We start from the raw sequence: 26,417 nt of genomic DNA on the forward strand, positions 1-26,417 counted from the left end.
GTGAATAAATACTGGAATAAAATTAGGATTTCGATAGCTTAAGTTACAATAACTGCACCTCTAAACTTTCCAGTTAAATGATCATGATCTCTTACTTTTGCTTTATTTTTATTTATATCCTTTAAACATTTTCCTAATTCATGTTTCCATTCTTCTAACTTTTCAATCATGCTATCATTATCTTTAGCGAATTGTATTTTCTTATTTAACATATTTATTTGTTTTTCAATTGCTGGTGGTAATTCATTCAAGTTTCTCTCACATATATGACAACTATTGGAATTATTATATATCTCGTTCTCATCCTTAGTTAGGTTATTCATTTCAACTTTTTTGTTATATATTTTCTTTATTTCTATTGCTTCTTGTTTTAACTTCTTCACAAACACCTTTGCAGCATCTAAACCAATATAACTAACAGGACTTTTATACATACCATTTGAGTATTTGATGTAATAACAGAAACTCATTGGTAAATGCTTTTGATACTTCACAGTTTTAGAACAATTATGGTCTACTTCCATTTTACATAACAAACATTCAAAATCAGCATATATCGTAAATGGTACTCTTAATGATCTATTATAATTTTGGAATTGTATTTGATTGTCATATGGTTTTGGAAGTTCTATTCTAACAGATTCATGCTCCTTACAATATAGCTCATGTTGTTGTAATTGCTTCTCATTTCTAAAATGTCTTACCAAACATCTATCACAAAAGTACAATTTCTCCTTATGTTTTGTTACTTGACTTCTTATTAATCTCGATAAATCCTTTATCCAACAAAAATGACTATTATTTTCATCTTTTACATATAATAAATTGACGTGTTTGTCCTGCTTATTTTTTGTGATTTGAAGTGGGTATATATTATATTCATCATCATAACTATACACGTTAATGGATATGTTACTTTTCTTTTCAAACTTTACTATATCTTTTAATTGTACAGGAAGTTCAATACCATTACAATATTTATCTTGTAACTCATTCACAATTTCTGTATAGTGTGAAGGTCGTTGATATTGAGAACATCTATCAATAGGTTTTAAATAACTTGCAATTGAATATAAGAAACATTTATTATCTTGATTTTTAATATTGATTACTGCTTTCTTATCTTTAATTGGTTTAGGAAGGTCAATATAGGAAGAAGCTCGTAATGGTACATATTTATTTAGTCTGATTTCTAAATGTTTAATTTGATGTAATGTCCATCCTGATCCTCTACCTTGAAATTCCTCCATCTCTCTACATAGTTTTTGTTTAGCATGGGTTATATATTCATCTAAGTCAGTTAATTGTAATATTCTTTCATTCATAGTTTTAAAATTGCGTTCTTGTACTTCTTTATCTTTAATATAATCACAAATGAATAATTGGTTGACTATTAATGGGTGGTGCTTTAATTCTTTCTTGATTTTGTTAATAGCAACTCTTCCACTTGTATGTAAAAATTTTATTGGGTCTTTATATCCTCCTATATTTTCAACTTTAATAGTTTGTAAACGCTGCTGTTTCTTCTAATTCTACTTTTATAGGTATACGTGTCGGTTTCGGTTCTTCAATTACTTCTTCTTTAAATGGGAATATATCTCTAATCTGCCTTCTGCTTTGTTCATCATCATATTGTTTAAGAAGGTTTATTAGTTCATGTTTTCTTATGGGAAATATCTTCTGATTCCCCTCTCTTTACATTGTTGCCTTAACTCTACTACAGTAAATTTACTATAATTACTCATCTTATTTATTATATAGAAAATCTTACTACTCAATTTTTTATCTTCGCCGGATTATTCTAGTCATTTTTGTACTATTTTACTTCCATATATCCTAATACAACACTTAACATTGTACACTCCTACCATTGTCTACATATTACGCGTTGTATTAGAACACCCCATCAAAGTCATTATTAATATGATAAAAACTGAATCATTTTCATAAACTCACTCATCATCAATATTACTTTTATTTATTTAATTATTATGCAAAATTATTAAACCCTAACCATTTAATAAATTCTAGGTATTTAACAAACACTTTATTGCCTTTTATGAAATAACATTTATAATATTATATTACTTTTATTTATTTAATTATTATGCAAAATTATTAAACCCTAACCATCTAATAAACCCTAATTTTTAACAAACACTTTATTGCCTTTTATGAAATAACCAAAAAATAACATTTATAATATTATATTACTTTTATTTATTTATTTAATTATTATGCAATTATTAAACCCTAACCATTTAACAAACACTTTATTACCTTTCATGAAAATATTCATAAAAGTTAAACACATTAAATTTACACTACAACATTTTCCTTATCTTATCAAACTATTATGTGAATTATTAAACCATAAAATATAACATTTACAATAGTATATTATTTAATTATTATGTGAATTATTATACCATAATTATATCATTTATAATATTACATTACTTTTATCTATCCAACTATTATGTGAATCATCAAACCCTAACCATTTAACAAATACTTTATTACCTTTCTTTCTCAATATTTTTTCAACCAAATACTCATCCTTATATTTAGTTTTCAATAATTCTGGTTCATAAAATCTTCCTCTAACTTCTTCATTGTTTAAATCTTTAATTTTATATGTTGGTGGATTAGATGGTATAACCTCATTAATAACAAACACTTCTGCTGACCAATTTGGTGTATATCCTTTCTCAAACAAACCTTTAATTTTACTTATACGAACATAATCACCAATCTTGTACTTTAACTTAACAGGCTCATATTCTTTCTTATACACTTTTTTCAATATCACATGCTCATTATTCTTATTCACTTCTACAAGTTTTACACCAATTATTCTATGTACTTTGTTATTATATTCATCAACCAAACCTTGCAATATTTTTAACCACTTATAATTACCTTGAACAATAAATTTCTTCCACATATTTTGTTTAAGTGTTCGATTAAATCTCTCAACAACAGAAGCTTTTTTACCACTATAGGCTGAATAATGATTAATCCTATTTTCCTCCATCAACTTCTTAAATTGTTTATGTAAAACTCTTACCTTGATCAGTTTGTAAGTTACTAGGTTATCTTACTTTTAACACTGATTCAAATCCTTCTGTAACATTCTTACCACTCTTATCTTTAACAGGAACAGCAAACGCATATTTTGAGAACACATCTATAATCGTTAGCAGATACTTATAACATTTACTTATTTTGGAAACACCTTTTAACACACCACTATCCATTTCCACAAGATCTGCTTGCCAAAGATCATCAATACCTCTAACAATAACACTTAACCTAGGATAATTCTTCCTAGATGGTTTATGAATTTCTTCTATAATGTCTTCTCTAATACCTTCACCTTCATATAGTCAATCGGACTTTTTATTGAATTGGGATTTATTAGCACCACATACAACACATATACCTTTCTTAATATATCTTCCATTCTTTGTTTGTTCTATTCTAATGTTATCTATTTTTGTATCTGTTGATTTCTTACACTTAACACAATACATCATACTATTTATTATATGGAAAATTATTAACCTCAATCTATAATTCAAACTATAATTCAACTAACAACATCATTCTAAAGATCGGCCTAATTCAAACTATAATTCAACTAACAACATCATTCTAAAGATCGGCCTAATTCAAACTATAATTCAAGCATATGTTTGTTTGATGCTATTGCCGATATTTGATGATTAATACTATAATTAACGGGTGTCGGTATTTGATGATTAATACTATAATTAATGCTGTTGTTGGTATTTGTTGATTAATACTATAATTGATCATGAACTTCAATCTATAATCAATCTATATAATAACTTCTACAATTCAAACACTGTTCATCTATATAATTTAATCAATATAACATTCTATAACTTAGTCTATAATTCGAACAATAATTCAATCTATATAACAATTTATACTTCATCTGTATAATTCAATTTAGAATGTTGTTATATAGATTGAATTAAAATGTTGTTATATAGATTGAATTAGAATGTTGTTATATAGATTGAATATAGCAAATGGTTTTATGAAAGCTCTCTTTCTATGTACATTACAACAAACAATAATTGACCTTCTTCCATAGCTGAATTTTTATTTGGTTTAATTGTAATTATATCGTTCTTGTTAAAGTTAAAAGGCAAATTTTCAATCAAAGTATCACCCAAATATATCTCTAGAAAGTATTTATCCAAACTTAATTCCATGTGCATTATTTTCCCATTATAGAGAAATTTGTAACCATTAGAGAGATTAAATATTCTAAAGATTGGTTCCTTAACATTTTAGCTCTTAATCGATATAGTAGAGGTATAGTTTCCTTCTGCATAATCAATTTAGTAGTATCCATCCTAACCTTTTGAAAATCTTCTTTTTTTATACGTGTGTCTTGTAATGTTTTTAATACATCTTCAAATTTGTTTCTATCACCTTCCAATTGACTATTAACATTACTATTTATTAAATCTAGCTGTTGTAAAGTTACTACATCATGTTGGTCAATTGCATCACCTACATTAACAAGTCTTTTGTTTTTGAAATCAACCCATGTTACATTATTTGATGTAAAAACTTCACTTACATGATTGAGGTTTGTAGTCCCCCTTTTAGTATTACCAAAAATATCCATATTTATTATATAATAATTTGAATTATATAACAGCAAGTAAAACAGTTATACGAGCTCCACCAAAATCAATCAAATCACCATTCTCATCTTTAATTGAAACTTTGAAATTATTAAATTTATTGTGATGTATTGGGAAAAATATCTTTTCATTAGGTTCATATATAATTGATTCTCTAAACTCTGCATTTGTTCTAAATGTTGCAATTAAGTCTGTTTCGTTGTGTGTTGTGTCATTGTGTTTTAAAATCATACCTTCTGCTAAATCACAGTGAATATTTATAGTATCAAACGGATGAAACTTTGGTGGCTTATCTCTAACATGTTCTATATTATTAGTTAACTTTTTCTCACTAAAACCTAATGCAGTATTAATGGTATCTAAGGTTATATCACAAACCTCACTAAATATTTTAACTCTATTTCTCTTCCTGTCTTCCGTAATTTCATAAGTATCTTTGAATTCATCAGTGTAGAATGGAAGGTTTGATTTAATATATTCTTCTAATTCTTTTAAACTATATTGACCAGGTTGAACTATGGCTTGTCTGGTAACTTCAGGTTCTTCACTGCAAAACGTTAATTTATTATTTTTTTCTGTAATATTTGGAGTTAAGTATGTTGTGTAAAATCCTGCAACAGCTACTTCTAAATCGTTTTCAAATGGGTAGTGCAAAGACATGTTTAATACAGATGAATAACCATTTAAATTAAATACTTTCATTTATTATATAATAAATAATTAAAATGGATAATTGGGATATTAAAGTAAGGTTAACATAAGAAACAGCGAAGAGAAAGAGGAATGGTGAGTTGTTACCTGATGATATAAGATGTTTAATAGTTGGGCCTAGTGGTTGTGGTAAAACGACGTTAATGATTGATAATTTTTTGTTGGCACCTAAATGGTTAAAATATGTAAATGTTTATATCTATTCTAAAAGTTTAAATCAACCTAAATACCAACACTTAATACAACTTTTTCGAGATATAGAACGTAATATTAAAGATACAGTAGCAATAATAAAAGGAAACAATGAAGAGATTATTCCATTAGATGAATGTGAGGACTATTCTGTGGTAGTATTTGATGATTTCATATTAGAAGAACAAAATCACGTTAGAGAATATTTTACTCGAGGTCGTCATAAGGGTTTGAACTGTTTCTGTCTTGGACAAACATATTCTAAAGTACCAAAACAATTAATTAGGGACAACTTAAACTTTCTTTGTATATTTAGACAGGACAATGTAAATTTAAAACATATATATGATGAATTTGTTGCATCTGATATGTCGTTTGAAAAATTACAATCATTATGTAGCAAGTGTTGGAGTGAAGAACATGGTTTCTTAACAATAGATATGACTAGGAAGGTGAATAATGGTAAATATAGAAATAAAATTAAAGAATTTCTAAAAGTGTAAACTAAACGTATATGAATGCAGGTTAACGTATATGTTATGTTATGTTATGTTATGTTATGTTTTTATTTTTTCTTTATATAATAAATGGATGTTAATAAAGCTAAGAAGTATATTAAGTTAAAATAAGAACTTATTAAAAGATTTAAGGAAATTAAACAAAGTAATCGAAGTAAGTATGAGAAATTTAAAGAACAAGATCAGCCTGTTACTGATGCAATTAAAGATTTAGGGCAAGATATATCAAAAGTAGCAGAAGAAAATAAAAATCTAATTCAAGAGTTAGTACCAGTTGTACATAAAAGTGCGAGAGTGGACTCAAGCTTATTAGAAACACCACCTATGTATGATAGTCCTATAAATGAAAGTGATACGCCTATAACAGAAGAAATAAAACAAATGAAAAAACAAATTAAATATAAAGTAGAAGGAATAGAATCTTTAGCAACAACTCATTTTTGTAAGATTGCCACAAGATATTATGCAACTAGAGATGATAAAAGTTTTGGAATACAACCATATGATGAAGATGGGAAAATTATACATATGATAGGAAATGCAGAAGTTAAAATTCATGGTGATGATTTAGTTATTAATAATCGACATTATACAGGAACAGGTTTATGGGAATTATTGACAAAACATAATCCAACAAATTATAATGATGATGATCTAGAAAAATATAAACAAATAGTAATTGATTCTAGTGTTGCATTTCATAATAATGACCCAAGTACAAGAAAACAAAAATCTAGTAAAGGTAAAAAATATAAAGAGATTATCAAACCTATTTGGGATGAATATATAAAACCAACAACACCTTCAAAAAAGACACCAAAATCTGGAGAAGGAATAAAGGTATATAACGAATTATCAAAAGAATACATATGGATGGATGATGTGAGAAAACTGATTGATCGCTTGATTGTTATTGATGGGGAAGAAAAATCTGGAAATGATAATTTTTATAATGAGAAAGTAGGTATTATGGATATGATTAATTCTAAACTTTCACAATTTATACCTAATGATCCAAAGGGTATAGGTTATTTGATAAAGATATTGAATACGCTACCACCAAGATTTTGGAATAGTGAATGGTATGGAAAAGGATTAGTAAATGATTTGATTAATAAACTTCCATTTGACTTACATATTCCAGGATTTCAATATTGTGGTCCGGGTACAAAACTTCAAGAAAGATTAGAAAGAGGTGATAAAGGTATTAATCCATTAGATGAGGCTTGTAAAGAACATGATATATACTATAGGGATAATAAAGGTACAGAATCAAGACATATTGCAGATAAGGAATTAGAAAATAAAGCTTGGGAAAGAGTTTTTGCTAAAGATGCTAATTTAATAACTGAAAAACTACCTGCTCTTGGAACTGCTTTAGTGATTTGGTTTAGGTTTATAAGTAACAAAAGTAAGATTTGGTTTAGGTTTATAAGTATTTTTGATTTAGGTTTATATGTACTTTTTATGGAAATTTTTCATAAAAAGCTTTTAATTATATAATAAATATGCAGTTAAAAGGTTTTACATTTACGATTCCTAATCAGGAACTTAAACAATTAAATATAGATCACATTTTAACTAACAAACAACTCAAACAAAAGGAAGCAAAACTAAGTAAAGGGCAATGTATGTCTCTATCTCTTTCTATACCACAACTTAAGAAAATAAACAAAGAAATGAAGGCAAATGATAATAAAGTTCATTATGGTGGTTTTATATTTACTATTCCAACGATTTTAGCTTTAATAGGTGCTCTAGGTTCTGTTGCTGGAGGTGCGGCTGCTATTGCTAAGACTGTAGATGATGCAAAAAAGAATAAAATGGAATTAGAGGAACAAAAGCGACATAACTTAGCAATGGAAGAAAAACAAGGTGGTAAGCTTTCAAAAAACGTAAACTCCAAAACAGTAAAGAAAAAGAAAAATTAAACCTTTAAGTAATTTAGACCTAATACAACTTGTTAAAAAACTTAAGATAAGCAACTTTAGAGGTGTATTTATGAGTGATGAATTGCCTAAACATCCAAGGAAGAATGAGTGTGGTATTGTTAATTTTGATACGTCTAAAAATATAGGAACGCATTGGATTTGTTATTGGAAAAAAGGAAATAGAAAGTATGTTTGATTCATTTGGAGGTAATCCGCCAAAAACACTCGTAAGATATCTTGGTCATAATATAGAGTACAATAGCAGCCGTATACAACATTTTAATGAGGTAATTTGTGGACATTTATGCATTACAGTGTTAAAAATGTTTAGAGATGGGTATATTTTTTTAGAAATTATTAGTCAGGTGAATAGGAATAAGGATATTTGGAGAAGTTATATTTAAGTTTTTATGGGTTTATTTTATGGACTTAATTCATAAAACGATTACAAATATTTTTATAATAAATATGGATAAGATAGAATCATATGAATTACAATCCTTTAAACCTAATCAAAAAACAATCGAGAATTTAAATAAGCCAAACAGGTCTATTGAATTTGATATTGACGTGGGTGATGGCTTCATTCATCCTTATTATGCTGATATTTATGTATCTTTTGAAATTAGAGGTAGAGACGCTGATGGAGAATATACTACTGGTCAAAATATTAGACTTATTAATTATTTCTTCCCACATTTGTTTTCTCAAATTCAAGTTAGTAAGCATGGACAGATATTAGATATTATAGATTATCCTGGTTTAACTTCAACAGCTGTAAACACATGTACGATTTCAAAACCAGAGGCAAATCACTATGATGAATGTGGATGGGAAGGAATTACGTGGGCAAGAACAGATGAAGAAATAGTGTTTTTGCTAAGACTTTTGCCAGGATTTTGTTCAGATTTTAAAGATATTATGTGGAAAGGAGGATTGAAATATACATTTAAAAGAAGTGGTTCTGATGATAACGCATTTGCTATTTGGAAAACAAAAAAGCAGGATGGAACATATGAAGACAATCAACCGCATTCAGGTAAAATTAAGATTACAAATATGGAGTTAAGAATGCCTATTGTTAATTATGAACCTAACTATGCCACTTTTTTAAGATTTAATATGTTAAAAGAAGGTAAGATTCCTATTTCATTCAACACATATCAATGTTTACAGAAATCAGTTAGTGGAAAGTATTTAGAATTCGATTTAACCACACAATTTAACTCAAGTGAATTTGATATGCCTAATTTTGTGATTGCTTTTTTCCAAACAAATAGAAATGATAATCAAGAAAGAGATTCAAGCTATTTTGATCATTGTAAAGTTTAGAATATCCATTTTCGTAATTCTAGAAATGAATCTTTCCCATTAGAATCTTTAAACTTAGATTTTGCAAAACATAAGTATTTGAAAGTTTATGAAATGTATACGGTATATAAGCGAGCTACAATTGGAAATACTGAGATGTTTTATTATCCTAAAGAATTTTTAGAAAATAGACCAATGTTCGTAATTAACACAAGCAAGCATAAATCAGTAACTGTAAGTGATAGAACTAATTTGAAACTGACTGTTAATTTTGAAAGCGATGTACCAGATAAAACAATTTGCTATGTTGTTATGATTGGTAAGAAAAATTTAGAGTATGATGTTGAGAAAGAAAAAATAATTGAGAAGATGTAAATCAATTATATGTTAATTAGATTTGTTTAGTTTGTAAGTGTTTTTATGATATTATCATAAAAACTTATTTAATAAAATGACTATTCCAGATAACATTCCACGTGAGAATTTAATTGTGTTAATTGAAGATACTATATTAAATCTTGAGAAGTTATTAATGAAAAACAAAAGGAAGTTTAAGCGAATAAAATGTGTTTATACTACTCTTATTACGTTACCAATTCTATTATCAGCTTCTACAGGGTTCATCAATGTATTTATTCCTGTTACAGTGTATTCAATTATAACAACTGCATTTGCTTCGGCTTCTGCTGTTATCACTGGTCTATCAACACGGTTTAATATAGCTTCAAAGAAAGAATATTATAAAAATATGGTGAATCGAATTGGGCTCTTTAAAGATGAGCTTAATGTAATTAAGCTCATGAATGGTGAATTAACAGATGAAAATGTAAGAGATATTGTTAACAGAATCAATGACATACTTAACGAAATTCGAGACTATTAGAAAAAATTCTATATAATAAATATGGCAAAACACGTTGATTTTTTAAATAAACTTGGAAGTCTTGAACAAAAACAAGTTATTGGATTAAGAGAATTAGAATTAAATACAGAATATAAGATTGTGAAAATGGAAAAGATTAAAACTAAGTTTGTAAAGAGTATTTTAGTTGAGTGTGAGGAGTTTAAGTTATTTCTTCCACCTAGATTTACAAAACACTTAACAGATAAAATGATTGATGAGATCGTTAAAGATGGAATAAAAATCAAATACACTGGTTTAAAAGATAATTATCCAACTGTTGAGTTCCGTATGTAAATTTCAAATGATGATCGGTTTTGTGAATCCAAAAAATAATAAAAATGATCAAAAATATGTCGTCAGAAGTAAAAAAATGGAGTGAATAGAATGGATCCTCAAAAGAAATTGTAATAATTTCAATAATAATTTCAATGTAATTGTAAAAAATGTGCAAACCGAGGTTCAAGTTGTTTTTGATATTAACGGCTGTCTATTCAGCTTGAATTATGATCAGTGGACGGAGTTTAAGAAGTCATTGTTTCCTATAGAGAACGAGGTTAGCAGAAGATTCCATTATCAATATCCGAACTTGTAATTTTAAGTATGTTCTAAGTGTATAAGTGTTTTTATGATTTCATTATCAATATCCGAACTTGTAATTTTAAGTGTATAAGTGTTTTTATAGTTTCAAGATTATAAAAACTAAGACCTTTGGATATATAGAACACAATGTCATTTAAATTTTAAAGATGCATGTATAAATAAGGGATTTATTTCAGTTTTTGTAATTATATCCTTAGAATTATGCAATTTATAATTCAATAGATAGTCAATTTATTTCTCTATTGATTGCCGTTTGAATTTTGAAAATCGGTTAATATTTGATGAAGTTATAACAAATTCGAAATAGTATCTTTATAGTTATGCAACCCGCAATACAATCAAAAAATAGCCATTTTTTTTCTGTTTGAATTTTGAAAATCGGTTAATAAACAACGAAGTTATAATGATCTGGAGATATTTTCCCTCATGAGCCGCCATTAAAACAGGAGTTGATTATCGCTTCAAAAAAATATTTACCTTATTTAGTACTAGTTCATTTGTAATAGTTTCAGAGCTTAATTCATAATTTTAACAATTCTGGAAAAACATGTTAAAAAATGTTAGTTTCCAACCCTGTTTGTCACGTGAAGGCAAAAATCATCACGTTACAACTAAGAAGTTTAAAACTTTTTCGATTGTGAATAGAGAGAAAATTGTAACTAGATAACGTGACGGAATAAGTGACAGGATTGGTATTGTTATTACTACACTTCCATATACTGCTTGACTACTAAAAAGAAAGAAAAGAAAACATGTATGACTGCCTGATTGAATGCAACTTGTGACTTCTACTACAGCTATGTTCATATGGAAGTCACGTACGCAACTTGCATGTGGAATCATTCTCATATACAATGGGAGTAGATAACCTTGGCTTTAGTTCAACTTATTTTTTTTTATTCTCACCAAGCAAACTGGATTGTGTGTGTGTCTGTGTGCATGTATTAGTGAGTTAGATGAATGAAAATATATATATACTGTTTAGCTGTGCGTTTGTTCAATACTCATATACAGTCTAAAGTTCATCTTCTTATTACTCGGGCATTTGTGAATCGATTTTAATCAAACAAAAAGTATCTGTTTTAGTTGTAAGTTTTAGATGTAAGTTAGTTTAAGTTTTAGATGTAAGTTTTTATGATTTTAAATGTCATAAAAGCATATTCAATCTCACTTTGGGGTATCCCTCTGTGTTAAAGTGTAATGGTCAGTGGCGGCTTCATAAATTTTTGACAGTTAGGGGGTGGAAGGGGAAATGCGCTAGAAGTTATTTGGGGATAGGGAGTGCGCTAGAAATTATTAGGGGTAGATTAGAAGTTATTAGAGATGATAGGGTGACATATTGTTAAAATGAGCTAATAATAAATTTGTCTGCAGAATCCCCATTCCCTATCTACTGAGAACAATATTAAGAATATATTTATTATTATTATTTGAAACCAACAATATGAAGAAACTTATTCACCATTTAAAATGACGATCGTCTGTCATTTCTCCGACAACGCCACAATTCCGTCACTACATTATCTGATTCCTGGTCAAAAAATATGGCATACGTTTGTAACTACCTTAACGACACTGAAAGAGCTCTCCAGAGATCTAAAAAAATGATAGTAGAGTATCAGTATTAGGTTTTACGGAAAATGAATCAAATCCTCCCAGCCAAGTTGTCCTAGCTTCTGATTGATCTCTAAGGATATATGCCGTCTTGGGTTGCCACCATGGTATATGTCACCTTTTCTGTTCACCAGTCCAGCCGTTTATTTTCAACAGCTAGGTCCACTCACGCTAATTGTAAACAGTGTAGATAGGAATCTAAGGAACTCGTATTGCACTATTATCTTGTATATCAGTGCGTGTTTTGGTACATATTATGGAGTTTCTCCTTGCTACGAGTTAGATTTTTATCGCACATTGTTGTAGTAGGTTACCCACTTTTATCACTCGTGATTACCTGCGTAAGATATGGGTAAAATATGTTACGTTTCAATAGTATAAAATCGATCAAGTAAATGGTATTGACTAAGATTATATTGAACTCATAATATCCATCTTTTCTAACTATTCACACATAGAGAAGAGTATAAAGAACATTGAAATTATCAGAATGAAATCAATTGAACCGTATTTTGGATCTGGCTTTGGATTACATATATCACCCATAAGCAGCACAAGTTCCTTTAAAAGCCGGTGCGCCTTTATCGAAGAAAAAGTAATACTATGTTTCAAACTTTCTGCATAGTTCAATTATTAACAAGGCGCTATACCTAACGTCTCATCATAGGTATTCCGACACTTTTCGCAATTTACTAGCTTTAGTTATAAGGTATTAAATACCATTAGCCCTGATTCGCTACGATTCATATGCCCTGAGATTTCAAACATGAACACTATTCCGTTCGCTAAAAGCTCAATACCTTCTTAATCAATCTAATACAAATATTTTCTGCTGTATCTCTTTCAATTCATTATGAATATTGGGTCTGAAATTCAATATACATTGTACACTAGAACATACTTTTGATCTTTGTCCAGAACTGACTATGCCAAATATAAAAACGCGAAGGTGTATATTATATATAAGTGATATAAATTACATCTCATCCGTATTCAATTAGATAAGATGCGAATTTTTTAATCCGTAGCTCCAAATTCAGATTTTTACTCATGCCTGTTTTTCTTCTTTACAAAAAAAATCGATCTTCAGATTCCATTTTTGACTCAGTAGATTCGCGTAGAGATGCATTGATGCAGTGAAATAAATGACATCTAATCTCATCCATACTCAATTAGATAAGATGCTAGTTTTGTAGTTCGTAGCTCCAAATTCAATTTTTACTCATGCCTGTTTTACTTCTTTACAAATAAAAAAAATCTTGCTTCAGATTCCATTTTAGTCAGTAGGTTCGCGTAGTGATGCATTGATGTAAGACATGGCAGTGAAGTTAACTACTATTTAAGTCGAGAAAACGCCAGTAATGACTTTATAGCAGGGTTGTCCAAACACAATAGGTTAAAGAAAAATAATTTAAATATAAGTCTCTCTAACTGTGATTTGTCGTCATTAATTACACGACCCTGCAAAAAAGTCGTTGTTGGCATTTCGATATAAATCGTTGTTAACTAATACGCTTCCAAATACAGAAGTTTACATAACACTTTATTCACGCTATTAGTACGAAGATCAAGGCGACTCCGCTTAGGATTCATTGAATTTTAATATTGTAATTATTGCTTTTATCTTGTCCCAACTACCGACTCTATAAGACTATGTCTAGTGTGGTATCATAGATTAACAATATTACATAATACGGCCCACCACTACAAAATACACGAAAATCTCAACAATTACTTACATAAATATTTAAGAAAGAGTTACACCCATATACTGCAAGATTTAATTCTTATGAGTTACTTGCAAAGAACGCTCATGCACGGTGATCGTATTCTGTTACTGCTCTACCGGATGTGAATGAACAATGCGAGGTGGTGTAGAAGGAGTGTGGAATGTGAAATAATCGGGGTGCAGAATTAGAAACCTCTGCGATTTTGAGGAAAGTATTGAGAGCATGTACAGTTACTTACAGCAACTGTATCTAAAACTTCCAGTACTCGTACCTTAAATTACCAGTATAAAAACAACAATGTCAAACTGCAATATGGCATACATGACTCATGGCAGTTATTCCAAGGAAAGGTATAGTAGAGGGGAACTATGCCTAAAACGAAGGAATAAACAAACATTGAATAAAATTATGAAACGAACAGCAGAGTCATTTAGGCCTACTTGACATAAGAACTCATTCAGCGTTTGGAATATCGTACTTGTGTAATTGCAACACGTCGAGAGATGTTTACCATAAATATCCGCGGTATACAACAGTATATTTTATTACAACCGACAACATAGTAGTTTCGTAGCAGCGTGAATGAAATGATTTCGAAAACTTAAAACCTGCAAAGAGTGAGAAAGCGTAATATTTTCTGAGGACAAACAATCTTTGTTTTCAAGGTAATAGTACGCCTAAATAAGTGTACCCTACACTGTTCATATCCTGCCATTCAACATTGTTGGCAGGAACTCTCTGTTCTATACTGCAGTATCATGGTACTTGGTCGGTTCTATTGTTAATGATAGTAATTATATATATGCTTTCGGCTATCAGGTGCTTCTATACTCACGAGCGGTCTACTAAGATTACAATGCGCCAATATACAAACATATGTATTTTGAGTGTTATCGTATTTACTCACCTGGCCCATTCAATTCCTCAAAACTGCATTTTAGCTTTTAGTCCCCTTAATAATTGTTGGTGGAAGTGAATGCTACCTTACATGGAGAATAATTCGCTATTTCTCCGGAAACGATTTACGGTTTGTATGAAGATAAGACGAAGTACAAAGTAAAGGTGGCCCAATACCGTAATTTGAATTTCGTTAAGGTGTTGCTTATTATTTTTCGTTGCTAATTCATAATTACGTAATAGTATTTACATAATTCATGCACATGAATTATGTAATAGTTGAGCCGTCAAATCCATTCTTTTACTGAAATTGAATTATATATCGCTTGTTACATGTTTGGTTTAAAGGAATTCCATTGGAACAGAATTTTATTAAAAGCCTTATATTTCATATTAAACAACTACTTCAAATATGGGACTTTGTACTCGTGTATATGGAGCTTCACTGCACATTTTGCGAGATTACTCGAAACTAAGCAAATAGATGGAGCAGATTTTGAGGCTAGGTTCCTCAATTCTTCCTACATTTTCAATTGCAAATTACGTATCTCATAAGTCTTTTAGTTTACATGTATTTCTAATCAAATACACTCTTTATGTATTACTAAATCTGTGCATGTTTTGTTTTATCACCCATCTACTTATATTTATTAAGAGAGTTAAATATTCAAATATATTAACATAATGTAACATTATGACTTTTGAAAATACGCCAGCTGTTAAACTTAGGCAATATTCTACATATTAGATATTTCAAACATGATTGTAGCAGTTTGAGCCTGTTACACGGATTTAATATATTAAGTATACTTCGTACAGAAATAGAATATACCTTCAGAACATTCTTTTAAGTATTTAAAAGTTCCTTGTTTTAAATCTGACTTGAAACATTACAAAAATAATAGCGCTAACAATAATGCCTCGTTTCCAAAAAATATATTAAAATTACATATCAGAAGTCAATCAAATATTGCAGAAATGCAACGAGAATATATTATTTGATCACAGGAGAATACTCTTTTTTTTACAAAAAAAGTCACATATTTTATATCTATCATTGCAAAATCGGATTCGTAGCTCATATAAAAATCACAAAGATACTGAGGAAGTTGAATTTATTCTGAGGAGTATGAAGCAAGATATGTTAGAAGATGTTGAACAATTAAATAAATCCGTATTAAAGAGAAGTTTATACATATAGTTAAAGTTTGAAAGGAATACCAACCATAAAAGTTGAGAAATATAACAGGATCCACATCATTGTATTTTTCAAGTAATTCTTGAAAATTCTTGAAGAAATTCAATGTAACACGTAAATTCTGAAAGAAAATAAAATATAATGTCAAACATGAAATATGGACACCATGTGAAATATTAAAGAATTTACAATATTACAGTTTGAAATATGAAGTTAACTATTATATTCCTTAGTGAAACTAGTTTCAACGTTGTTTTCCAGCTTTAAAGTCACATGAAACAATCTCTGAAAAATGTTGAGTTTTACATTATGCAAAAATCAATCACTAAAATGATATTGGTTCACTTAAAATGTGCCTGTGTACAATTTCTGGTGTAGAAATATAATAATAACTATATAAACCGTGTAATATACATAATATGCAACTCAACAATAAAATATCCTAATGTAAAAAAGGAAGTACTAAAAAAACTCAGTTTTAAGGAAGAACGAAAACACTAAACTGTACAAGTATAATTCTAAACTTCATCGTTCAGCTTCAACAAATTAGTAGATTGTCAGTATCTTACATATTCTATAATATACGTATATCTACTGACAAAGTTTCATAAACAAGATATCTTATCTCTGGAATAACATTGCTCACAATGGCTCAAATTGACATTTAAAAGCGAATTGGAAAATACGTAACTACGGTAGGAATATCTGCATATCTAAACACGTGGTTTGTGCAAATCCAAAACAAAAAGTACACACAGATTGAAAAATGAGGCAAACAATGGAATTTATATTGAACGAAGAATCAGCTAGAGCGTAGTTCTGAGTTGTAAATAACCAGTTCTTTTGCAATTTCTAAATTACAAATTACTGCTCTACAAATTGGAAGACAATGGAAACTAATGAGGAGTGATAAGAATCTACTACTAGCAGCCAGAGAAAACACATTCAGCTCATAGTGTTTATGAAGGTAGATAGAATTTATCATATACTAGATTTTAACATTTTGTATTTAAGCCAAGGGGAAGAGATATTTTAATGTTGCATGTATATAAAGCGTTTTATTTTCTCACACTTAACCGTGTGTGCTCATCTTCAATTTTCTTACTTTTAGTATTTATTGTATTCAAAATAAGTATATTTAACATTTAGTTCTATCCACAGAATATTAAACTTAACTAATATTATGTTATTCTGTTGTCTTCCGTGAAACTATTACTGCACTAGACTAAAATATTTCAATTTTGAGGCTTTCGGAGCTTACTATGTACAAAGTGAAGACATTTCCCAGAAATTTAATCTCGTAAATGTGTGCATAAGAACCTCGAATGAATCATGTTAATTGAGCACATTCGAGTTCAGTGCCACTAACAAGTCTATATGACATGTGAACCTACAGTTTAACGTGGGATCCTAAACACGTGAGCTCCCGCTGATCATAGAATACGAGACGCTGCTCCGAAGACGCCCACAAGATTGAATAAGTAGTTGTTTGAAAGTTTAGCGTCTTGTTCAGGATCGAAGCTACATTAGATATGGATTTACTACATAACTTGGAATGCGAACCTATGGAATCTTGCTATCGAATGCGACGGGTAAGTAAATCACGTTTAAAATTTAATATTATGTTAGGTTTCAAAAAGTAATTGTCTATCAAATCATTAAGTTACAAGAGAAATACAATAACAGGAAGTCAAAGTTATGTGAAAATACAAATAGTCAATATTTCTACAACAATACTTTATCTCCAATGCTCAAAGTTTACGATACTCGTGGAAATCAGAGTAATTTACGTCAGATAAGTTGTATGTTGTATCTAAAGAGTCGCTGCTACAAATTGTAACGTAGGAAACGAAATAATATGATCGGAAGGTGCAATGTCGTGAGATGATCAGTGATATAGATTTTTTCAATCCAGTCAGGTAATACTGTAATAAGTGATATTATACATAAATTGTTTTTTTTTTCTATACCATCATACAGGAAAGATGGAAGAACAGTATTAATTGATGATTTCAATATCGAGAAATGTTGAAGAAACATTTTTAGGCTCGAATCTAAGTAAAAGCTTATAAGTTTCAGGACCTTCCCACAGCCATAATTCTTAAAAGAAATAATAAATAATTTTCGCCTTATCATAACAAAATGTTACCACTCAGAAGACGGTCATATAGTTTCCAATTTTTCATCCACATGTTTCAGTTGTTGGGAGTATACAATTGGATTGATCGTCTAACTAGATGCAGAAATTTGCGATCCACGTTTCCCTGGACACTTTTTGTTGGCGCAGTGAAGATTTTCTTATCTGGGAGAACGTTTATATGTTGCAAGCCAATAATGACTTTGTCTTTGAGTCCGATTGTTTAGCACATCAGAACTCTTGAGAGAAACGATTTGCTTACTTCGAGGACGCAACACAGAAACACGAACTTTTCATATCATTTTATAGTCTGCAATCAAGTTGGGACAAATTACCTCATGGTCCTGACAAACTGAAGAATACAAGAAAATATTTTTCATATATATGTCTCAAAAGCTTCTCTCTATAGATCACCCACATATGACTATTATCTTTTTAAATAATAATAAAAATAATGGAATAAACTTTTATATCATTATATTAAGTTTTACAGTATTAACTATTAGAGGAACCTACAATTAGACATGTACTTTTTATATTTGTAGTTTGGAATATTTTTTCGTTATATATTCCTTTAGATAGATAACTACGCACTGGTTTTATTGAAAATTCCAAATCTGATCACGATCTTTTGTTTTTGTCAATTCTTTGGTGCGTCTAAAATTAGAAATGCAATAGTAAATTAGGAAAATAAATACCGGTACTATATAAACATAACAATAAAACAAAGCTTCACAGCACATTTTACATTGAATTTGAGCTCACTCGTAGCTAAGCGGTAAGCATGCGCGCCTTTGGCGTGAGACTTCCGGGTTCGATTCCCAGTGGGAGCTCATGTGGTTCGAATCCGACGTTAAGCATTAGGTCAACGTTTTACATAGCCTTGATGCTGCAAAGGGCGCTAAATTGAAATCTAATCAAATTTACAGTGCTTTACTTTACGGTCCTGTTATTTTGAAACTTTACCTATACAGCACTACATTAAATTATTTTAGGTTATCTTCATATTTACTCTGTTCTACACCTTGTCGTCGCTTATTTCGTTCTCTCCTGCTCTGACTACATTCGGGGAATCGCTGGTCATTTCTGGGTTTAAGATCTCCAGAGTCGCTCGCAGACTCCTCACTTCACCTTTCGTGTTCACTCACTTCTACATTTTTTTGTTATGATCTCCCTCAGACAAAGCTTCCACGAGATCATCTCGGTTGATTTATTCGAATAGTCCATTGCTAATATTTCCCTCCGTTCTTTTAAGCCGTTCATTTCTAATTTCCTCTTTTTTCACACTAGGTATCAGTTTGCTAACTCTGTTGACCTCCCTTCCGTCCATTATAATATTATTATATATGTTTATAAAGCTTAAAATATCTCCAACGCAAAGGACACGTGCAGAACGAAACACTGAGAGAAAAATTACATGGTTAGTCGCGCGCGGTGCAAAGCGCCGCAGAGTCACTAAATAATCACCAGTAGTTAAACTAAACAACGGATAACAGAGTGATTGAGTAGGGATGTTCGGGAAGGTGAGGGATAAGATTAGCTAGACGGTGGAGTCTTTCGGACAAACAGAGTGGGCACACGATAAGAAGTAATTTCCCTGCGGTGCTTTTGACCGACTACTAGAAGGTTAGTTGACAAAGTCGTGCGTAATACACAATGTTTGCAGGAGACATCAGTAACGGTATATACTTTCCGATTATAAATGTAGTGTATATGTAGTCGCACCCGCATTAAGTGTTCGAAGTGCTTAAGCCCACCAAATAGTTCAAGACTTCTGTGATATTCGAAGGAGTTTACGAGATGTAGAAACTGGATCCAATTAGTAAAGGATAGAATTCAGTGGAGAGCTTTTGTGAATGCGGCATTGAACCTCCAGGTTTTATAAGCCATAGAGTTAGTTAGTTAAGAGACGTATGTTGAAAGCACAAACACCTAACCACAATATTGTACGAATGACAATAAGTATAGAACACGTAACGCAGTATGACTAGAAGGGCGGTTACTTCCTACTCAGAATTATCATAGTCGATATCTGGGAACAAAACTTTACGCCAAAGCCCACATTAGTGGCTTGAAAATCATTCGTGCTCACCCATTAGTAATAATTCGAAATATTGTAGTATGCAGGGAATATTATTTCAACAGTGTTGTGAGAATATGGCAGAATGTGTCATATTGTCTGATTTTCTTACTCCATGGACCATTAATACGGGAGACTATTGAAAAAGTACGCAAATAAAAGTGAGCCATTTGACGCAAGAGACCAAGACTCTAGCGTCGAGTTGTTTCATTTTCCGTAATCCCACGCAAATAGGGACATTGTAGAACACTTACATCGTACGGGATAGCTTTATTATGTATCCATCTTTCTTCTACTTTGAAGTCACCATTATCAGAATATCTCTTCTGAAATAAGGAGAGGTACGACAACTTGTGAATAAGTTCCTCAAGTCGCTGCAGACTGATTTTTGCTAGTATGGTTTCCTGAAATAAGTTTCCCGGCATGAAAAATATATCAACTTCCATGGCGACTATGTGGAAAAATCTCAAATACATTCTGTTATTATGACCTTTTCATGCTAGTAATACAGCTTCATTGTGCATGAAAATGATCTTACTTTCGCAACGTCTCTTACACAACACACACACACACACACACACACACACACACATATATATATATATATATATAGATAGATAGATAGATAGATAGATAGATAGATATAGATAGATAGATAGATAGATATACGGTGTTCTTCTGGCGCTGTGTAAAACGCAGACAGATGAAAGATGATGCCAAAAGAAGCAATTTAAGAATAGAAACAAGTGTCCGGAAATACGTCATTTTCGAAATAGAGGCCGCCGCCAATTTGTCGTCACGGTATAAAAATGGCCATAACTCGAGAAGGAAATGACGGATTAAGCTACAGTCAAAGGCAATTTGCATTATTTATACCTGCAGATTTATTTAATGTTGAATGGATTGAAAGCAGGGGCAACGCAAGGGTAGCCCTGAAAGAAATAAAGGATATTTTGAACATCTGCAACATACATGCGACGTGAAATTGGTAATTGTGTTCAGTACAAATGTTTTGGATAACCATGACAGAAGAAACCCATTAGAGACTGCTCATAAGATAAAGCCAAATCAACTGTACCGTGTAAACATGGTAAATGTACTGTACATAAAACATAGAGACTGTATAGAGTCATGTTCAAAATGATGTCCCCTGGCGTGGATGCATGCATAATAGTGTCGGAGAAAGCGTTGTCGTACACTTCCAAATATCTCTGGAGTGGTTCGAATGATGTTACTGGCAGCGAGGATGAATGCCAGGACGACCTCTTCGCTCTCTACAGGAGATTAGCAGACAAGGCTTCTCAGGAAGTAGAGATGCAAAAAAGCCGGCTTTTTTGAATCGATGGCTTTTTCACATAAAAAGCCGGCTTTTTTGGGGAAAAAACGAGAATTTTGGAAATTTTGGCTTTTTTCATTTTCATGATTTTTCTATCTAAATAGCTTTCTTATAGTATATTCTATACTTAGATAAGAATCCATGACCTAAATGCCATATTTCGCTCTAAAATTCACCATCAAGATGGATGGAGCACATGTTTTACGAATTAAAGCTAACATGAAGAATGTAGTATTTGAGGGCAAGTTTAGAGGCTATTTAACTTTATTTTAACTTTTGAGTTATCGATATTTTTTCTTCTCGATATCATTTCAGTTTGTCGTCTGTTTCATTTCTAAGAGCTTAGTACTCTAGCTTCTAACGCAGAAGATAAACTTACGTTTTTCTATATATCCGTCAAAGCGTACGTTTTTCAATATATCCGTCTAACCGTACTTCCACATTTCTGTTATACTGTAGCTGTGCAACGATTTAGCAATAATTTTCCGGATACAACCTTGAATACTAATTTATACAAATAATCAGTAGCGGTTTTAGAAATGTACTTTGGGACGGGTTTCTCTGATTGTTTCATTTTCTAAAATCTCCTAATTTTATTTGGGAGGAGCTTGAAGTTTATGAGTACAGGCATAACTAATACTGTATTTCGTTTCGTTTATATATTTAGCGATAATCTTCCGGATACAACCTTGAAGATCATTTTATACTGAGAATCAGTGGCGGATTTAGAAAAGTATTTTGGGAGGGTTTTTTTCTTACTAATGTTTAGTTTTTCTAAACATTCGTAATTTTTATTTGACGGCAGCTTAAAGTTTATGAGTAAAGGCATAACTAATAGATATTTCGTTTGTTTTAAACATTCCGTAATTTTGGGGAACAGGCTTCAGTCCGAAAGACCGCCCCCCCTAACCCTCGCGAAACCGTCACTGCTGGTAATTAGTAATAATAACGATTTAAAAACAATACGAAATGAAGTCAGCCAACTCACAGTACACGCACTATTTCTACTTCATAGATGGAATGAAGAAAAGTTTTGTCAGAATGGTCGAATGCTGAGTTGAATTCCGGACTTCTCGATAGAGGCGCAAAAGCTCCAGTCAATCATGTTTGTTGTGCAGTTGTATTTATCTTAACAGATATATTCCGTAGTCCTTTTCTTGTGTGTGTTGGTGGGGTGGGGAGAGTTTCATAATGATATGAAGGGTTTGAGCCAAGAAGAACATGGTAACTAACAAATTTTCAATTGCTGAGTTACGCAGCATCAGATAGGCAGCAACGCATACCGCTTCATTTAATTTCTCATGTATAGACTTATGTGAAAAATCAGCTTTCCGACTTTCAAAATGGATTGTGCAGCAGAAAATTTCTAATTTCTTAAAATAGTAAAATTATGGGTTACCATGTTCTTATCTCACACCCTTCATGTTCAATCCCTCTTGTTAAAAAAGCCAAGGTTGCTTAAATATACTGATATAAATTGACAAAATTTATCGATTGGCTACGTAGCTACCAACATTAGCTTGAATTGTACTTTCAATGATATGTACGCACTAAATTTGTAATTTAATACCTCAGTTTTAGCGTACTGATTATGATACGTTGACCTTTAAAATTTACATGAAAAACAGTAACAGGATTTTTTCCGTTATTGTTTTACATTTAGAGTAATGACGGGATGGCTAGGGCGGGAGTTTCTAAATTTAAGAAACTGACCGGACTTACAGGAGAATTTACTGACTGGACTTCTTTAAGCTTATGTGACCTCTTCCAGCATAACCCCGTTGTTGCATAACACCAAGGCGAAACAAACTTCTTTCTGTCAATATGTAATATAAATACATAAAGCAAAATATCTAAACCCAAAAAAACCTGGTTTAAACCAAAAAAGCCTAGTTTAAACTCCCCCCAAAAAACGAGTTTTTGGCATTTTCAAAAACAACCATGGCTCTTGCCAACCGTGCATACTTTTGTATATAGGAGGTTAAAAAAATCTTATTATATACATTGGTTAATCCTTTGGAATTCATAATGTAAATATGTTGAGAAGTAAAACTGTTTGAAATATCTTTTCGAAATTCATGGTTTATTTTCGAGGTTTTATATTATTATCGGCATCAACCACTAATTAAATGACTTTTTGTGTTGTAGAGAAGCGAAACAAAATCTGGTTTATCAATTTAAAGCAGACTTTTCAAAAAGCCCAAAATTTCCCGAGCAAAAAAGCGAAGCAGAAAAAAACGAGTTTTTTTTTCCAAAAAAGCCGTTTTTTTCGAGCCCTTGCATCTCTATCAGGTAGAAATCAGGTGGAGTAAGGTCCGGCCTACGAGCGGCCATGCAGCAGGGCCCTCTCGCCTGATCCACTTACAAGGAAATGTTTCATCGAGATAAACATGAGGAACAGCAGCAAAGTGTACTGGCGCTCCGACATGCTGAAACCACATCTGCTGTCGAACAATAGGCGGGACAGTTTCTAATAGGTCTAGAAGCATATGCTGCCGAAACACCGTGTACACTGGTGCAGTTAAGCGAGGAGGATGAATAAAGGGGCCTAGAAAGTAGTCACCAACAACGCCTACCCACAAATTCAGCGCAAATTTCTCTTGGCGGCTCCGTACAATTGTTGCGTGAGGCAGATTTTCGGCGTCCCATACTTGACAATTGCGACTATTGAACACACAGTCTCTGTTAAAACTGGCTTCATGTGTGAAGAATACTGAGGCATAAAACTGAGGATCGGCCACACAGCACTGCACAAGCCATTCGCACAATACTACATGAGATCATTTGCATTCAGTGTTTGCATCGTTTGTGGATGGTAGGGATACAATTCCTGTTTAGGTAATACCTTCCACACAGTAATGTGTGCCACACCCATGGCATGTTCTATGGCCCGAGTGCTTATTGAAGGTTGCTCCTCTACACGCGCAAATAACTTTTCTTCGAAGACATCCTGGTAGTTATGTGTCCCCGCCAGTCATGAATTGTGGTCGCAAATGTTCCGTTTCCCGCAAACGCTGGAAAACACGCGAGAACATGGAACGGGTTGGATGCATCCTTGCTGAAATAGTGCACGATGTATCCTCTCCGCTTAAAGGCGTGTTCCTTTCCATTCGCCATTCCACAAGTAAGAAAACATATATGCGAGCTCCGCAACGCATCCCCCCTGCACTCACGAGGTAATTTACACAAACCGGACGCATATGACACCAGTTTGTCAAAACTAACTGACTCAAAATACGCTTTGTCAAAATACGCTAGCGTTAGTATCGACTGGGCGCCGTCTACAGGCCCGTTTTAAATCGAAAAAGTTTTCACAGCTATTACGTGTAAAAAATAACTCCATCACTTGCTTTTGTCGATACAGGCCACAATCATCGTCTGTAACCTTTGTGGTACTTTAACGTAATTTCAAGTAGACCAGCCTGCGAATCATTTGTGTTCATCTGAGCGGAGGGTTGGAGTGGGTCAATGGCTGTGGGTTGACTAGCTTGAGATCGGCGGATTGTGAGTCATCTCATTTTCCTACGAGAACTAAGTATTTCTATAATCCACAAATCTCAACGAACTAACACTAACCAGAGAAATGACGCGACCCACAATAATCCTTGACCCACCAGAACAAGTGACCCACTCGTGCAATATTAAATTCGTGGGTAGGACTGAGTCAATTGATTTATCTGTCGAGTGGGTCAGAGTGGATCGTCGGTCGCAGTGTGTGGTGGATTAGTGAGTCGCGGGTTGCGTTTTTGGCCCACTCCATCCCTGAGAGGCACATTTACTGCCGTCTTGCTACAGCTTTCTTTCACACTCCTACCGTGTACTTTTTGTACTGTTGCATGCTCTAGTAGTAGTTCCTTAGCTCGGATTCCTTCTTTTGTGATTGCCCACCCTCCCTCTCCATCTTTCTTATGTGCACAGTCACCATCACATGCGCTCCTCTTTCTTTCAGAGCATACTACTGTGTTCAGCTCATAATTAAGCTTGTGGCATCATGATTATCCGAAACATTTCTACTGAACAGTTACCAACTTCCCTTCGCATGTTTGTTGCAGATACCGAAATATACTTGCAGATGACCGACTACCCTTGTGACACTCCTTCTTTCAATTCATTCCAACATTAATGAAATCTGAAGGTAAAAGTAATGCACACTGCCTCTGAAAGTGCCTTAATCGGACATTTCCTTCTCAAGTTATGGCCATTTTTATAGCGTTTCGACAAATTGCCGGCGGTCTCTACCTCTGAAGATAGGCATAGCCGGACAATCGTTCCCATTCTTAAATTGCTTCTTTTGGAAAAATCTTTAATCCATCTGAGGTTTGCACAGCATCATGGAAACACTATATATATATATATATATATATATATATATATATATATATATATATATATATGTGTGTGTGTGTGTGTGTGTGGCTATGTATGCTGCTTTATTTGCGACGTTGCCACGAAGCGCAATTTGTTTCTCCAGCCGAGAACTCGAAAGGAATACTAGGAATACTAATTTATATATATATATATATATATATATATATATATATATATATACAGGGTGGGCCATTTAATTAAT

General features: G+C 32.0%; 1 protein-coding gene across 4 annotated transcripts in view; it reads right to left on the reverse strand.

Moving 5' to 3' along the window:
* The window catches only part of LOC145674903 (uncharacterized), a 157,566-nt gene extending 141,146 nt beyond the window's left edge, over positions 1 to 16,420 (reverse strand). For all 4 annotated transcript variants that reach the window (XM_081745161.1, XM_081745162.1, XM_081745163.1 and 1 more), the window contains exon 1: positions 16,322 to 16,420. In XM_081745161.1, coding sequence (XP_081601287.1) covers positions 16,322 to 16,357 — 36 coding nt within the window. In that variant the 5' untranslated portion in view covers positions 16,358 to 16,420. The remainder of the gene's footprint in view (positions 1 to 16,321) is intronic.
* Positions 16,421 to 26,417: the final 9,997 nt, after the last annotated feature.

Source organism: Thermobia domestica, chromosome 18 (assembly GCF_964235325.1).
Source record: "Thermobia domestica chromosome 18, izTheDome1.hap1.1, whole genome shotgun sequence".
Taxonomy (NCBI): domain Eukaryota; kingdom Metazoa; phylum Arthropoda; class Insecta; order Zygentoma; family Lepismatidae; genus Thermobia; species Thermobia domestica.